The sequence below is a fragment of the Sciurus vulgaris genome (genome assembly GCF_902686455.1).
Source record: "Sciurus vulgaris genome assembly, chromosome: 12".
Classification (NCBI taxonomy): domain Eukaryota; kingdom Metazoa; phylum Chordata; class Mammalia; order Rodentia; family Sciuridae; genus Sciurus; species Sciurus vulgaris.
The window spans coordinates 68,633,976-68,651,105 of NC_136473.1; the positions used below are offsets into that span (position 1 = coordinate 68,633,976).

General features: G+C 33.0%; 1 protein-coding gene across 1 annotated transcript in view; it reads left to right on the forward strand.

Annotated features, from left to right (window-relative positions):
* The window catches only part of USH2A (usherin), a 777,454-nt gene that overhangs the window by 195,252 nt on the left and 565,072 nt on the right, over positions 1–17,130 (forward strand). Inside the window, 2 exon segments of the mRNA XM_079107116.1 lie at positions 8,828–9,023; positions 12,728–13,369. Of these exon segments, the coding sequence (XP_078963242.1) occupies positions 8,828–9,023; positions 12,728–13,369 (838 nt within the window).

The window sequence follows — 17,130 nt, forward strand, 5'->3', positions numbered from 1 at the left end:
ACATTTTAGGATGTTCAGCAACATCCCTGGCCTCTACCCACTAGATGCCAGTAGAACAACTCCTCCCTCAGTTGGGACAATCAAAATGCTTCCAGGCATGGACCAGTGTCCTCTGGAAGCATAATTATCACCAGTTTAGAAACAGTGTTCTAACTTCAAGTCTGTATCCTCTTCCTTCTTTTAATATTCTGCCATCTCCCAGTCTTAAGGCATTCAGGGGTTCTGTAGAAAAACTCAGTTCTATCATTTTAAGTATCTAAATCAGCTGGCACCTGTATTGTAGCTTTTCTGATTAGTCAAAGAATGTTATCAATATTTATTTCTCTACTGCATATTCTGCCTTCACAATTTTTGCTGAAATTTAATTCTCTACTGTTTTCTTCACTGGTTTCACTAAATTTGTAGATTCTGCTGTTTAAAATATTTTCTAATAGTTGAGTAAAGTTTTGGGAAAAAGAAGTAGACACATACTTAATCTCAGTTGTATCAAAATTGTACCATTGTTCACACATATTTTAACAAATACTGTTATATTCTGGGGTTGTAACTCGGCGGTTCCCTGTAATGTGTGAGGTCCTGGGTTTGATTCCCAGCACCACAATAAACAAAACAAACCCTGAATGTATACATTTTTAAAACAATGGCCAAACTTAGTCAATACCTACATTTTTTTCCCTTGAGGTAGAAAATAACTTTATTGTGAATTTTATTCCTTCTGCCCTATTATTCATCATGGATAAATTTTGTCTTAATTTTATTAATGTGTGAATGAAACTATTTTTAGCAAGGTCAATTCTTTGTTACAAAGCAGAATGTATATAGTATATTTATCCCTTATTTCTGTTTTCCTGGACACTGACTATCATAATCATCCTTATACCTAAGGATCAATTTGATTATAACTGAATTTACTATATTTGGCCTTAACACCTGAGAGTGTATCCTAGAGTGAGGCAGAATTTTAATTTGCAGTTCTTGAATGAAGAGAGAGACTACAAATTTAAATTCTTGTTTGAGTAGTTACTACATGAAAACTAATCTTTCTCTTCCCTTCTAGACCGCAAGTGCAGCAACCAGTATGTTTCTAAATTTTCCTATTTATGATTCTGGTTCTTAGGCTTCTAAATATCTCAGGATGCCTTGTACCTCTGGTGTTCTCTGTCCCACTTCTGATATATTTCAGTGTTTATGTTTAAGAAAGTGTTGTGCTGATGGGATAATTGAAGTTTCAGGACTCTGATAATGGCTACCTAAAAAGATAGTTCTTGTATAACCAATGGATGGCATTGGGTTTTGATGAATGCAGTTCCTTTTTCTTGTAAATAAGAATAAGCACAATAATGATTCCAAATCTTGTTTTGTGTTTTGAACTATACCATGGTAAAATTTAAATCATCCCACTCAGACAACATTCCACACTAATAGTTAAGACATTGTTCATATTTAGCACAGTAATTTGATTATAGATAAATTTATGATACTTCTAGTCTGTAAATCTCTAGAATTCTGTGACTTTCATAGCTCTTCAGTTACCTGTATTGTAAATATGTAAATATATTTTTATTTTATATAGTCTTCCAAAATATAAGCACTCCTAGATATGAGTTTGAGTTATTGATAAAATGTTGTGTTTGATTTTATTTAACAAGCTTATTAAATATATTTTTGTGGAAAAAAAAAGAATAAGCAGAGGCATAATCAACAGAGGTAACCCTGCCAAACTTCTTTGGAGCTCAATCTTATTTGCGTTCAGAACTCGGATCTTATGTTAAACAGTTGAATAAATATTTCCCAATGAAACTCCAATCTATGATAAAGCTGATGAATTCTCTCTGGATTTTTTCATCTGGTTTTCTCTTATTTTTAGTTTATAGACCTCCCGCCCCCCAGCTCAGGTTAAAAATCCTTTTTGAGACTTCTACTTCCAACCAAATAGAATAATAGAAACTGGATTTATTCTCCCTCCTGAAACAACCAAAATATGTGCAAAATATATTAAACAGTTGTTTGCAAGAATTTGGATATGAGGAAAGAGTCCCCTGAGAGAAGATAAATTTTATGTGTCCCTCAACTTCCCAAGATTACTACATTGAAAGAATCTCCAGACTATGCCACAGAGATGTAGAAGCCAGGTGGAGCCAGAAGATTCTCTAAGTTGAAGAGACACAACTGAGGAGTTTCAGGAGTTCAAAGTTAGAGTTTTCAGAGAAAAGGGAACACAGAAAAATAATTTGAGACTGCAGAGTATATTTTAGTATTCACCTGAATAGTGATCATCACATATGTATAAGACTGGAGAAAACATAAGTTAAAAGGACTAAAGTTAATGATGCTTAACACTCATGAAAAACTGGGAAAACTGTTTTTTTTTCCACTAGTCAAACTGGGAGAAACTGATGGTTCACAGGGTATTAGATAGAGTACACAAAAGGCTTTTGACTTGATAGTGAGAATTGTCCTAGACTGATAACTGCTCCATCATCACCTAATTTATCTTAAGAACAACACCCAAGTCACTATTTCCAAATAACTGCTTTCCAGAACAAAACTCAGAAATATTTATAAGAATATTAAACTGTCTAGCACCCAAGAAAAAGTTCACACATCTGGCATCCAATCAAAGATTAACCAAGCTTGCAAAGAAGTAGGAAAATGCATCCCATAATGAGGATAAAAAAGCAATCAGAACTGATACCAAACAGATCAGATATCATAATTATCATGAGGTTTATTACAATAGCTAAAAATAACTGAAGTAGATTACCAGTTGTGGAAAAGATTAGTGATCTTGAAGTCATAGCAATAGAACCTATCCAAAATGAAATACAGAAATGAAAGATAAAAATTTAGAAAAACGAAAACAGTCTAGGTGAGCTGTGCGACAACTTCAGAAGACTTGATATATCTATAATTAGAGTCCATAAAGGAGAGAAGGAGAGGAGGGATGGTGTGGCAAAAGAAAAAAAAAAAAAAGAGCCAAAGAAATAATGGCTGGAAACTTTGAGGAAATGTATATTTAAAAAAAGAAAGTCACAACTTGAAGACTCTCAAAAGAATCCAAGAAAAAGAATTGTGAAGAAAAATATAGATAAACACATTATAATTAAATTGCTACAAACTAAGTATCATTTTATCTTTAGTGATAAAGACAAAATAGCAAAGTGGGCAGAGGAAGGACATATTGCCTACAGAGGAAAACCATAAGGATGACAACAGATTTCCTATCAGAAATCATGCAAACAAGAAAATGGAGCAACATTTTAAAATATAGAAAAAGAATAAGTGATATACTGAGAATTCTGTAACTAGTGAAAATATCTTTCTAAGATGAAGGTAAATTTTTTATGATACATAAAATGAAAATGTATCCAAATAGATCTGCACTGTAAGAAATTTAAAAAAAAAAAAAATCCTTCAGCAAAAAGTAAAATAATATCAGATAGAAATATGTCTCTACACAAAGAAATAAAGTGCTCTGACAATGGTAACTACATTGGTGCACATAAATATTTTTCTGATCACTTAGTTTTCTTTAAAAAATAGTTGACAATTTAAGTGAACATTACACCATAGTAAAATGTAGGATAATGATGATCCAATAGTTAGGAGGGGATAAAAGTAAGTATATATCGTGAAGTTCTTTTTTTTTTTTTTTTTTTTGTCTTTTTTTAGTACATTATAGTTGTACATAATGAATTTGCCATTACGTATTCTCATATACATGCAATATAACAATATAATTTGGCCAATCTTTCCCCAGTATTTCCCCTCCTCTCCCCTCTCTGTCCCCATGCTCTCTTCCTCTCTATTGTCCCCCTTTGATTGTCATGAGATCCCACCACCACCTTTATTTTCTTTGTTCCTCTTGTTTCCACATATTAGAGAAAATATATGACTCTTGACTTTCTGAGTGTGGCTTATTTCACTTAACATGTTATTTTCAAGTTCCATCCACTGTCCTAAAAATGACATTTTCATTCTTCATGGATGAATAAAACTCCATTGTGTATGTATAGCACAGTTTCTTTTTTTTAATTAATTTATTTTTAATTTTTACAGACTGCATTTTGATTCATTGTACACAAATAGGGTACAACTTTTCATTTCTATGGTTGTGCAAGATGTAGATGCACATCATTCATGCAATCATAAATATACATAGGGTAATACTGTCTGTTTAATTCTACTATCTTTCTGTCCCCCTCCCCATCTGACCCCGTTTTCTTCTACACCACTCAAAGTTCTTTCATTCTTTTCTTCCCCCCAACACCCCACCTCATTATGTATTGTTCACTTATCAGAGAAAACATTTGGCCTTTTGTTTTTTGGGTTTGGCCTATTTCACTTAGCATGATATTTTCCAACTTCATCCATTTACCAGCAAATGCCATAATTATTCTTCTTTATGGCTGAGTAATATTCCACTGTGTATATATACCACAGTTTCTTTATCCATTCATCAATTGAAGTGTACCACAGTTTCTTTATCCACTCATCCATTGATGGATGCTGGTTGGTATTCATAGTTTGGCTGGTTCTCTAGTTTGACTGTTGTGAATAGTGCTGTTATAAATATGGGTGTGCATGTATCACTATTGCATAAGAACTTTATTTCTTTAGAATAAACTTTGAGGAATGGTATATCTATCTAGGTCTTGTGTTAGTTCCATTCTTTATCTTCTGAGAAACCTTCATACTGATTTCCATAATGGTTGTACTAATTTACAATCCCACCAGCAGTGTAAAAGTGTTTCTTTTTCTCCACATCCTCTTCAGCATTTGTTATTGTTTGTGTTCTTGATGGCTGCCATTCTAACTGGAGTTGTTTTGATTTGCATTTCCCTAATTTATAACTATGTTGAACGTTTTTTCATAGATTTGTTGACTATTTGTGTTGCTTCTTTTCAGAGGCTTTCGTTTAGTTCGTTTGCCCATTTGTGTGAATAAGTTTCTTACACTACTTGTAATGTAGTTTATCCCTTAGAGGTAGACTGAGATAAATATGTAAAAGAAAAAAATAAAATAATAATAAAGAGTTATACCTATTAGCCAACAGGAAGTTAATATGAAATAATAAAAGAAAGAAGATAATATCAAAGTAGGTAAAAAGAAAAAGGAATGAAACCCCAAACAGATGGGAAAAAGGGAAAGAAAATAGCAATGTAGTAGAGCTAAACCAAACAGTATCACTAATCATGTTATGTATTCTAAAAACTCAGAAGTCAAAAATTAGAAGATCTTATCAAAATTCAAAGTCTTACATTTGTGTGCTGCAAATAGAAAATACATCTCAAATATAATGCACAATAGTTTAAAAGTATACCATGCAAACATGAATCATAGGAAAGCTTGAGTGATTTTGTATCAACATTAGAAACATAGATTTTAGAGTAATAGTATCTAGAATAAAGAAGGAAATATATTGCAAAAAGGCCATTTCATCAACAGGACATACCAATTATAAACATTTATATATCAAAAAAAGAGCTTCAAAATATACAACGCAAATGTTAATAGGCAAGAAAAGAGAAAATCCACAAATATAGGGAAAAAATTTCAATATCTCTCTCTCAATAGTTAAAACAAATGGACAGGAAAGCAGTAAGTATATAGATTGGAACAACACTATTAACCAACTTGACCCAATTGACCTATAAATATAGTTAGCTCACTCAACCCAAGAGTTGCTGAGTACAAATGTACTTTTCAGGTCTACAAAAGCACCTACGAAAATAGACTAAATTCTGGGCCATGAAACAAACTTCCCTCCAAAGATTGAAAAGGATTCAAGTCATATAATATAAGTGATCACAACTAAATTGGAAGTCAACAACAAAATTGTCTCATTTTTTTCTGAATAATATTTGGAAGCTACTACACTTAACCTAAAGATCAAAGAAAAAGTCAAAAGCAAAATTAGAAAATATTTTAAATGAAAATAAAGCATATTAAAACAGTGGGATGCTAATCTAGCACTCCATATTAAGAGATGAATAGCACTGAATACCTGATTAGGTAAGAATTTCAGAAAAACATCTTTTACTTTATAAAACTACAGAAAGAAAAGGTATGACTCAGGTCAGTTATTTCTGAATTTTATTTCTGAATTTCTGAGTAGAGCTTGCGAGGAGAATCCTTTTTATTTTCTTGGCTCATGTTGGTAAAATTGTGTGAGACCAAGTTTGTGTTTTAAGCCTTAAAAAGCAGGAAAATTTCCATGGCCTGAGTGTGAATGTGTATCTGTTATACATTTTAAGATATTGATAATACAGGGAAATTATAACATATGTGTTATAGCAAATTTTGTATTAATGAAACGAGAATAGAGATATTATCTTAAGAATTTTTGGCAGAGTTGCCCACATGGAGAGAATTGTTTTTATTGTCAAAAAATACTTCGATAAAATTTAAGTGCATGGAGGAATTAAGGCAATAATGAATACTTGTGAGAGATTCTGTGTGAAAAAATGAAGTGTGTCAAGTATGAAGAGAAAAGTAGATATGCTTTAGGGCAGAGCAAGGAAGAAGGAGAGAGAAGCCAGGAAACAGTGCCTAATTGGAGTGCAGAGCCTAGGAAAACCCCTAGTTATAGAAAAACCAAAGGGACATTATGAATTGAAAAGTAAAACTCTCATTCCTTCACTCCAATTTTGTGGTAAAGTTTAATAAATCCATATCTTTTTTTTTTTTTTTTTTTAACAAAAGTCCCTATCCTTGAGACGGAAGCACCGGCCAAGGTGACAAAGGGTGGAGCTCTCAGGTGGGAAGAAGATTCCAAAATGGCAAAAGCAGAAATTTAGGGTTAGGGCAACTATGAAATTACCAAGTCATCTAGAGTTTTTATAAATTTTGGAACCACATTTGTCCTTCAGCATTGTAGAATTAGGGTTTCAGGCAGTCTTATCTAGATTTCAAGGGGCAAGGAAGCACTAGTTGATATAGGTAATGCATTTAAATAAAAATTTTACAAAAAACAGTTTTGATGGAGTACACATTTTTTTCTCTATATATGCCCTTCTTTCTTGCTTGCTCTTGATTGCCAAAAGAACACTCTTTACAAGTGGGGAATGTGTATATTTATTCTTGGATAGAAATGTAAGGTATGTCTAATACTTAAGAAAGCTTGCCTTCTATTTGGGGAACAGAACTAATACATGAGAAGCACTAGCAACGGGTCAGGCCCAAATTACTGACATTTGAGATGGGAGAATGTACTTGATGTGGGAGAGTGTAAAAGAGGCCTGTTGGACTTTGATGGCTATATGTAAAACATACCCACCAATAAATGACTTTTATTTTTGCAGGAAAAATCAGATCTCTCCCCTTAGTAATGACCTAGTTTCTTGGTTTTTAATTTTTTACTTTGTTCTTTTTATATATGTACATGACAGCAGAGTGTATTTTCGACATATTATACATTCATGGAACAAAACTTACTCTAATTAGGATTGCATTCTTGGGGTTGTACATGATGTGGAGTCAGGTATTCATATGTGGGGTGGGAGATGCAACCAGGCACGAAGGAGGTACTTCACAGTGCCTATTCATATTCCTGTGGATGTCTTGGATACCAAGGGAGGTTCATTATCTGAGACTGTATCTGGTGCACTTATAATCTTTATTTTTCAGAGTCTTGGATATCTTTACATCGGTTGTATTTCAGAGTCTTGGGTATCTTTACATCGGTTGTATCATTTTATCCTTATATAATGGTTCTAGTGAGTTCCTATTTCACAGATGAGGAAAAATGAGGCAATTATGCATTTTTAAAAGTTCTTTGAGAGCCTTGCCCTAGATATTTATAACCAAATCTAACCTTGTGTGATTTTTTAAAAAAAAATTTTGAAATTCAATATCGATCAAATTATGTCTTTCCACATGTAGATTACTCCCCTCTGATAATCCTGCCTCTGAATGTGAAGAGCTGAATGAAGTCCACGTGAAAGGCAATTAGGGAGAAATGCCAGTGACTATAAGAGATTTGATGTCTGTATACATTCGTCTGCATTGAAGTCTTAAGTTATTATTGAATTTCAAATACATATATCCTCTTATGAAGACTTTTAACTCTTATCATCCTCTAATGTAGTGTTTTCTGTGTATGTGGTAGATGAACACTGCGTATTGTATGCATTTTCATTCTTCTCAAAACAGCAGCCTGAAGAGGAAAAATACTGTTTCAGTTATTTTATATGAAAATGCTTTTAAACAAGTAACTTTTTGCATTATTTACCATAATATAAACCAACTAAATATACTTAATGTGGAATAATGCTGTAAGTGAATGATAAAAATACTGATATATTCCTAAGAGAGAAATTGTGTAAAATATGTGTCAGTCTCATTCAGTATGAATGAATGCTATTAACAAAGCACTTTAAATAAGACCTTGATGGGACAATATTATATAGAAAGACTTTCTTAATTTAAACATCTGGCTTATATAAAGCAAGTTTCAACCATCAAAATCAGCAAATGGGAGGAATAGAGAGGAAGAAGTGTAAAAAATAACTTCTGGCTCTTTTCTCTTTACAGACTCTGACATGTCTATATTTTGATTTCTTTATTTAGTACTTAATGCTTAATTTTTCTTTTCCCTTTTAGTCATATACTACTGACTTCTACAGGGTTTATTTTCATTCAGTTCTATATTTGCAATCTGCTGAAGCTTCCCATGTTTTGTGTCAGGAGGAAAAATACCTTATTACCTTCTTGTCTATTTAACATTTCAAGTTTTTTCTCCCTCCCTCTCTGTCTTGTACCTAATGAGCAAATTATCTAAAAATAGATACGTTCATCATTCTACAAAATGTTGTATCTTCTCTAGATTGGAGGCCAGTGTAATTGTAAGAGACATGTGTCTGGCAGACAGTGCAATCAGTGCCAGAATGGATTCTACAATCTACAAGAGTTGGATTCTGATGGCTGCAGTCCCTGTAACTGCAATACCTCTGGGACAGTGGATGGAGATATTACCTGTCACCAAAATTCAGGCCAGTGCAAGTGCAAAGCAAATGTTATTGGTATGTGTAATGCAAAAGTTTACAGTCACATCTCTATTACCATCTGGAAATAAATTCTGTATTTGATTTCTTAACCGACGAGTAAAGCACATTTTCTAGCTGAAGGCAGGCTGTGGGGGAAAAAAAAAAAAAAAAAAAAAAAACAATTTGGATAAAATTAACTGTCTAAAAATTATTAAATTAATAATTCTATCAAACTACAGCTTGAAGCTTAGTTTAATCAACCCTTTAGAAGTTTCTTTATTCTGTAGATGTATTAGTTCACATGGTCCCATACTAATAAGTCATAGAAAAATATAATTTGCTTACTGCATAGATGTTTCTTTTAGAAAATTAGCACTTTTTCAAAATGTTTTACACTTAATGAGTTCTAAGCAAATCATTTCCATGCTAGTTTCCTTAATAGACCAAAATAAATGGATTTTTTTCAAAATATTCTGTGCTACAGGGTCCTTTGTGATAAATCTTTCCATTTTTTCTATTATATTTCTTTGAACTGTTCCTATGAAATGCAAAATAAGTCAACATAATTCCACAGATCATGTATATTGCTAAGGTTAGTTATAAAGGGCCACATAATTTTAATATTGTAATTCAGTACCAAACTGATTATAATAAACAGCTACCGTCAGTGTTATTTATCATTTTTTTTATACAAGACGTGCTTTTTTGTTTGTTACTCCCACAGGTATTTTTCAGAAATTAGATTTGATTATAGCAATTTATTACATCCAACATTTTTGAGGGGAACCACCGCCACATAAGGACAAAATTTATCAAGTGCCCAAAATGCACTGTGTACATAATGCACTTTGAAATTTTGATATATGAGAATATTATGAGAGGAAAGTTTCCTGATGAAGTGGGTCCTGTATTGTAACTGAACATGTCTTCGTTCACATAAGAAGTTTAAAAAAGACCTTGGCCTTTCTATTGTCACTCAAGAAACCAAGTCATTGTGGGTTTTCTAACACTTGACCTGAACCTTACAATGATGAAAATATGCCTGGCAGTGATAGTAGACCGAGACACACATGTACTTCCCCAGATATACATACATACATACATGTACACACACACACACACACACACACACACACACACACACACAAGTACATATCATTCTAAGTAACATTTTTCTTTTTGTGATAGAACACAATTTCTTATTTTTTCATATATGTAGATATATGTACATGGTGCTGCAAAATTCAGATAGAAAGCATTTCAATTTAATAAAAAAAAATATGAATGTGCCTAATAGTATTATACAAACTTTGGTTTAAAGAAAGATCACATCAAAGTGTATACCATAACTTGCTTTTATGTACCTCAAGCATACAAACACTAACTTTTTAGAAAGAAAGAATAAATTGTAAGGAGAATTTATGTTATGTGTGAGACAGAATGAATGCTAATACCTTTGAATTCAATCTGTATAGGTTCTTCTGTTCTTTAATGTGAGGTATATTTTAAATTCAAGATGTGAACACAAGACTTAAAGAAAGGTCTCAAAAGACATTGAAAAGGTTACGTTTTTATATCAGTAGACTCTTTCCTGTGATGTTAGATTCCAGAGGTTGAGGAAGGAAAAAAATAAAAATTTTAATGACCTCCCTGCCATTACCTATGTTACTGGTTGTTCTAGATTGGTTTTTAGAGGAAAGTATTAATATTTATTTTGTGAAGACTAAATCATCATTTTAATATTCATATAAATATTATTTTGGCAAATGCAATACTTTTAATAAAAATACGAATTTAACTTGCATATATATTTTCTAAATGGGATTAGTAAGTAACTGTATTCAACATTACCTTGTTAACATGAGGAAAAACAAAACCTAGAAAATACAAGGGTATGTTGTATATGCTTCGGAAAGCAAACTGTTAGAGTTAACAAAACTGTTAAATCTTACTAATGATTCTATCACCAGTAAAATACATTAGCACCAATAATTTTATTAAAGTAGGTCATTCATCTAGAATAAAAAGGGAGAAGAATGTGAATTAAATGCCAAGTGTGCTAACTCGCCTGTACTTGTTAACAGTGAATGTGATGCCCTGTAGGCCTTCCTGAGTATCGTTAGGAATAGATTACCTGTCAGGAATATGTATGGCATATTCAAATAAGCACTGCGCATATTTTTAAAACTGATATGATATGAATCCATGTAGACCAATTTTAATAGTTCGAAATGAGTCATAATTCTTGTTAACAATACAGTTATTTTTAAAATTTGCAGCAATAGTGGTCCTTTTTTATTTTCCTTATTGAAATTAAATGATATGCCTTAGGTGAGTCATTCATCACTGTTAAAGAACTTGCCTTCCATTGGAGTTCTTGAATTTTTATCCATATATACATACATATTATGCATTTTCTTCCAGTTTAGGAATGCTTTTCTACATAGGAGTTCCTTAGTGTGCTTTTGACTCTTATTTTAGGACTAATTTTTTCTTGCAATTATAGCTTGAAATAAATGTTTCAGATGCCTTAACTCTGCAGTCAGTTATTTAAATTCATGGATATGAGAAGACTATGTAAAGGGAGTATTTGGCATCTAAACATTTACCGTTCCACATTTTAGAAATTCCTTTACCTTGTAATACCCTTTTTGAGACTAACCTGAGTTGTCAGAGATTTAAGCTTTAGGGACCAAACATTTTTCTCCATTTGTAAAATGTATATATATGTATGTATATATAAAATAAATATGCAACTTTAAATAGATGTAATACAAAGAACAGAATTTACTTAGTGTTCAAAGAGGTATGTTCTGAATCACACAATGTGACAAGCAATGTGATTGCTTTATGAGCCACGGAGAGCATAATTTATATTAATTGAAAATGGTAAAATGTAGTATCATACAAAAGGATTAAAATTAAAATTATTCTGGATATGTTTTATTTATATTAATTATTTAAATATGTAATATTCAGAAATAAGTGTATATGTTCTTGTCACAAAAATAGTTTAACATTTACTTTCTTGATCATGTCACCTTTATTAAAGTTTAATTTACAAATAATAGTTGTATATATTTATAGTCTATGATGTGGTATTTTGATACATATATACACACACATTATGAAATGATTAACTCAAGCTAACTGACATATCTGTCACTTCAAATACTTACATTTTATGGTGAAAAAATTTAAGATCTACTCTCTTATTAATTTTCAAATATATAGAGTTTTTTTAACTATAGTCACCATTCTGTACAATAGATCATCAGAACTTATTTATCTAGTTTAAGTGAAATTTAATGTTCAGCTTAATAGTACTGTAGTAAACATTTTTAGGGAATTCTGTTTTCTAGAAAGCTACCTAATGTGGTAACATGCAATTCTACTATATTTTTAAGTGAACATATTTTGTTAAGATAGTTTTAATATTTTCAAAAAAAGAAAGGAGCGCCAGTGTATGTAACATAAGCACTATTTACATTAAACATTTTTCTTTGCATTAAATAATAAAAATTCTATGGAGCACATTACATGAAAAGTTGTTCATGCGAGCTAAATTGAGCATTGATAGTTTTTTGAGCCTGTAAACAACCTTCTTTGATGTTTCTCATGAAAAACACCCAAGATTTTGTGTCTGTTTTTAATACCTATAATAGCATTATTTGTACTTCTGCTATTTTGAATGGAATTGTTTTCCCATCCTCATCTATTTAAACATATTTTATCTTTAGGGCTTAGATGCGATCACTGCAATTTTGGATTCAAATTTCTTCGAAGTTTTAATGATGACGGATGTGAGCCCTGTCAGTGTAACCGCTATGGCTCAGTGGACAGATTCTGCAATCCTCTCTCTGGGCAGTGTGAGTGCAAAAGAGAAGTCAGAGGACTTCAGTGTGACACCTGCAGAGAAAACTTTTATGGGTTAGACATTGCTGGTTGTAAGGCCTGTGACTGTGACCCTGCTGGATCCCTTTCTGGGACTGACTGTGATGCTGAGACAGGGCAGTGCACTTGTAAAGCCAATGTAGGAGGGAGACAGTGTAATCAGTGTTTGGAGGGATACTTCTACCTACAGCAAAATAATTCTTTCCTCTGTCTGCCTTGTAACTGTGATAAGATGGGGACAGTAAATGGCTCTCTGCTGTGTGACATATCAACAGGACAATGTCCTTGCAAATTAGGGGTAACAGGTCTTCGCTGCAATCAATGTGAGCCTCACAGGTACAATTTGACCGTGGGCAATTTTCAAGGCTGCCAGATGTGTGAATGCGACTCCTCGGGGACATTCCCTGGGACCATTTGTGACCCAATCAGTGGTCAGTGCCTATGCTTGCCTAATCGTGAAGGAAGAAGGTGTGATCGGTGTCAACCAGGTAAGAGACAACTGTGTTACATTTTCAGTGCATGGTGATTTTGCTTTTGTTACCTTTTAACAGGTGATTCCTCTATTCCTGGTTTGGGGCGTCTAAAAATTTTATCTCCATTGCTGCTGTATTTATATACTTATCTAATACATGTTACTATTTAAATTGTTCAAGTAAATCTGGTATGTTTGTGTTGCTATTTGTAGGGGAGAGGCACATTAGATGAATCATAGCCCATCAGAATTATTTCATAATTGAGACAATCTCTCAACTTGAAGAAAATCCCCTTTTAACAGCTGGGAAAAAAAGCAAGAATATATTTCATTTTCCAGAGAAAGGAGAACTTAATTTTCTATATAGCACTGGATATTCAGAGGGTAAACTGAGTTCCTAAATAAAGTTGGCCACATGTTTTAACTGAAATGCATATATGTTCTGGTATCATAGAGAAACATCTAGAATTATTTTCAAATGCTATAAAATCAATTAAATAAAATACTGTTTAATGTTCTGCACAGAAGTCCATTTTTCCACTGGTTTCCCAACTGAAGAAAAAGAGATACTTCCTATGGCTCTCTCTTTGCCTTGATATACTTTTAACTGAAATAATATTTTCTTTATAATAAATTCATCATGACATCAGGATAAATATAAATTTTGTCTGGTATATAATAGTTGTGTTAATTGTTGGTCTGCCAACTAAAATCAGCTCTGAGTTATTAGATTCTAAGAAATTGAGTGTGAGGCACATTCAGAAGGTTGATTTGCCTGGAAGGGAACTGGTAAGACCAAAGTCCTGCTCTGCGTGGTAAGGAATTCTGCTCAGGTGAATGCAGCTACAATTTGCTTTTGGTATTGGTGATTATGATGAATAAGTTGAAAGATACAGGAAGGAATTGATGAACAGCTAACACTTGTTGAGATGTGAGTATCAGAAAACAACCTGAATCACTTTAGGCTCGTGGACCACGTTAGAACTGATGACCCACAAAGCTCATGTTCATTGTAGTCAGAACTTAGGAACTAGAAGACTCCTGCTGATGCAAATTCTTATCCATACTCTCTCTCCATTTCTTTCAGTCTCTTTCTATCCCTTTGAAACAGGGTACTCTGCTTTCCCCTTCCCCTCTAGCTATATGGCCATTCCTGGTCCTGATATTGCTTACAGTTTTACTACCAGCTACACAGAAAGACTCTTAGCTGCCTCTTGGTTATTATTCCAAGAGGGGAATTCTAAATGACTTGGTTTTGTTTGGGTGGCTACTTCTGAACCAATTTGCTATGACTGGGTTTGTCAGGGTCACATAAGAAGAACACAGGAACCACTCCTTCAGGGAACAATAGAGTGGTAATTATACCCAAATACAGAAAGATTGTTGAGAGCCTAATTGAGAGCTATAGTCCATTGTGCTCTTTCAACTTCAGATTCATGCTTCAAACTTTGCAGTTAGTTATTTTTTTGGTATCCTAAGATTATATTGTTTTTCTTCTTAAAATATTTTACTTTTTATAATATCTCTAGTTTTAGAAATAAGGTACCCATCCTGCACAAATAACCATGCTTTCTCTATCTTTTCTAAATTAACCAGCAAAATATAAAAAAAATATATTGAATCCTTTTAAATAATTACCTTTTGTTAAAATTGAGTTTTTCAAGTTGAAATTTAATTGTATGTATAATATCACATATTTTAAGTAACTTTTCAAAATTCAAATAACACTCCAAAATCACCATAACAAATTATCTGCTCCCCATAGTCCTTTCAATGAAATCCTCAATGCATCATTCAGGTATTTATACCTACCAAATAAATAGGTGAAGGATATTTGCTCAACATAGAGCACCCGTGTTTCAAGAAATGGCTTAATCCAAGTCTGTAGAAAACATGAATATCGTGTACTTTTAAAAATGTGTCCAGGCTTGTTTATTTCTCTGTACATTCTTTATCACTTGAAGAGTTCATGTTCAAGATATAATAATAATTCATTTATCACTGTAAATATTTCTGTGATTATGTTTCTTTTCTCTGAAGGTCCTCTGGCCTATAGATGGAAGTATGCCATTGTGTTTGTGTACCACATTTTCTTATCCATTCATCAGTTGATGAAAAAGTAGAAATTCTGGCATTTGTGACAACATGGAGGAAACTAGAGATCATTATGTTAAGTGAATAAGACAGGCACAGAAAGACAAGTACTGCATTGTGTCAGTCATGTGGAAACTTAAAAAATATTGATCTCATAGAAATTGAGAGTAGAATGATGGGTACTAGAGACTGAAAGAGTTGGAGGAGGAAAGGAACTGGGAGAGGTTGCTCAATGGTGCTAAGTTACAGTTAGGAGCAAAAACTTCTGGCATGACTGTAGTCTCCTCCATCTTTATAAATGATGAAAATGCACTATGTATTTCAAAGAGGTAGAAGAAAGGAGTTGGAATGATTTAACCATAAAGAAAATGTTAAATGTTTGAAGAGATAGATGTTTAAGTGGATTTCGACATTACACAATGTATGCGTGTTTTGAAACATTACATGTTAACCCATAAATTGGTATAATTTTTATGTATCAGTTAAAAGTTTAATTTAAAAATTTAAAAAATAAACTTAAACCAAAAAAGTATTAGAGAACATTAAAAATGATGAAAATATTTCTACTTATTAAAAACCCTCAGTAGCACATAATGAAATATGTGGAATATATAGACAATATACCAGACTGAGAGAGGGAAGACATGACCTGGAGCTTTATTTCTTCCATTAAGTGACTCTCTAACATGCCGTACTCTGCTCAACAGGCAGACTCCATATTTTCTTACAACTTCCCATTTCTTGCCAAGTGGCAAGAAGCTTTGTTTTTGAGATAGATGCAAATGGTACCCATATTAGTTCTACTTATATCCTGTTCGTCAGAACTGCTTTTGGTGTTCACACCCAGCTGCAAGAGAGGCTGGTAAATATATCTGGATATACCTTTGTCTGTTGAAAACTTGGGCCTCAGGTATAAGGAATAAGAATAAATTGATACTTAACAATTCCAGTCTTATCGAGAGGAATAATGTCCAATAGTCAAAAAAACTGGCATGCAGAACTTTAGTTAACCTCTGAATAGATGCTTGTAATGACAGTGAGCTTGTACCTTTTGGATAACTATAATGATTGGTAGTTTTTAAAAAAAAATTAGCCAAAGACCATAAAGGCATCTGGATTCCTGATGAGAGACATGAGCAAAAATCTCTTCGTAATTGTATTCTTTCTTTCCTTTTCTGAATCTTCTAGAAGTTTCTTCTATTTCCTATATCTCTGGTTTCAGAAAATTTCATCATATGTGTTTTTTATTAAGTAATTTTTCTTGATACCCAGTACACCCCTTTGCCTACAAATTAGTGTTCTAGAAAAAAATGTACAAAACATCTATACAACCACATCTAGACAAATATTTGACCAAACAGCTGCATTCAAAGCCTACTCACATTGGCACATAAAATTAACCATCACAGGCAGCCTTTTGCATAACCCCTAAGTTCACTGCAGACCTTTAACCCTGGCCCCCAGAAAAGCCATATCTCACATCTAAATTTAGAAATCTCTGGGGTTTTTGATTACAAACACCACTTTCTGGATCATCAAAGCTCAATCAATTCAATTATTATACTCTCCACTGCAAACTCTTAACTGTTTCTCCTAGACATCTGTCTTTGGCTGACCCTTCTCCTCCTCCTTCTCCTCCTCCTCGTTCTTTTCTTCTCTCTTCCTCTTCCTGCTCCTCTTCCT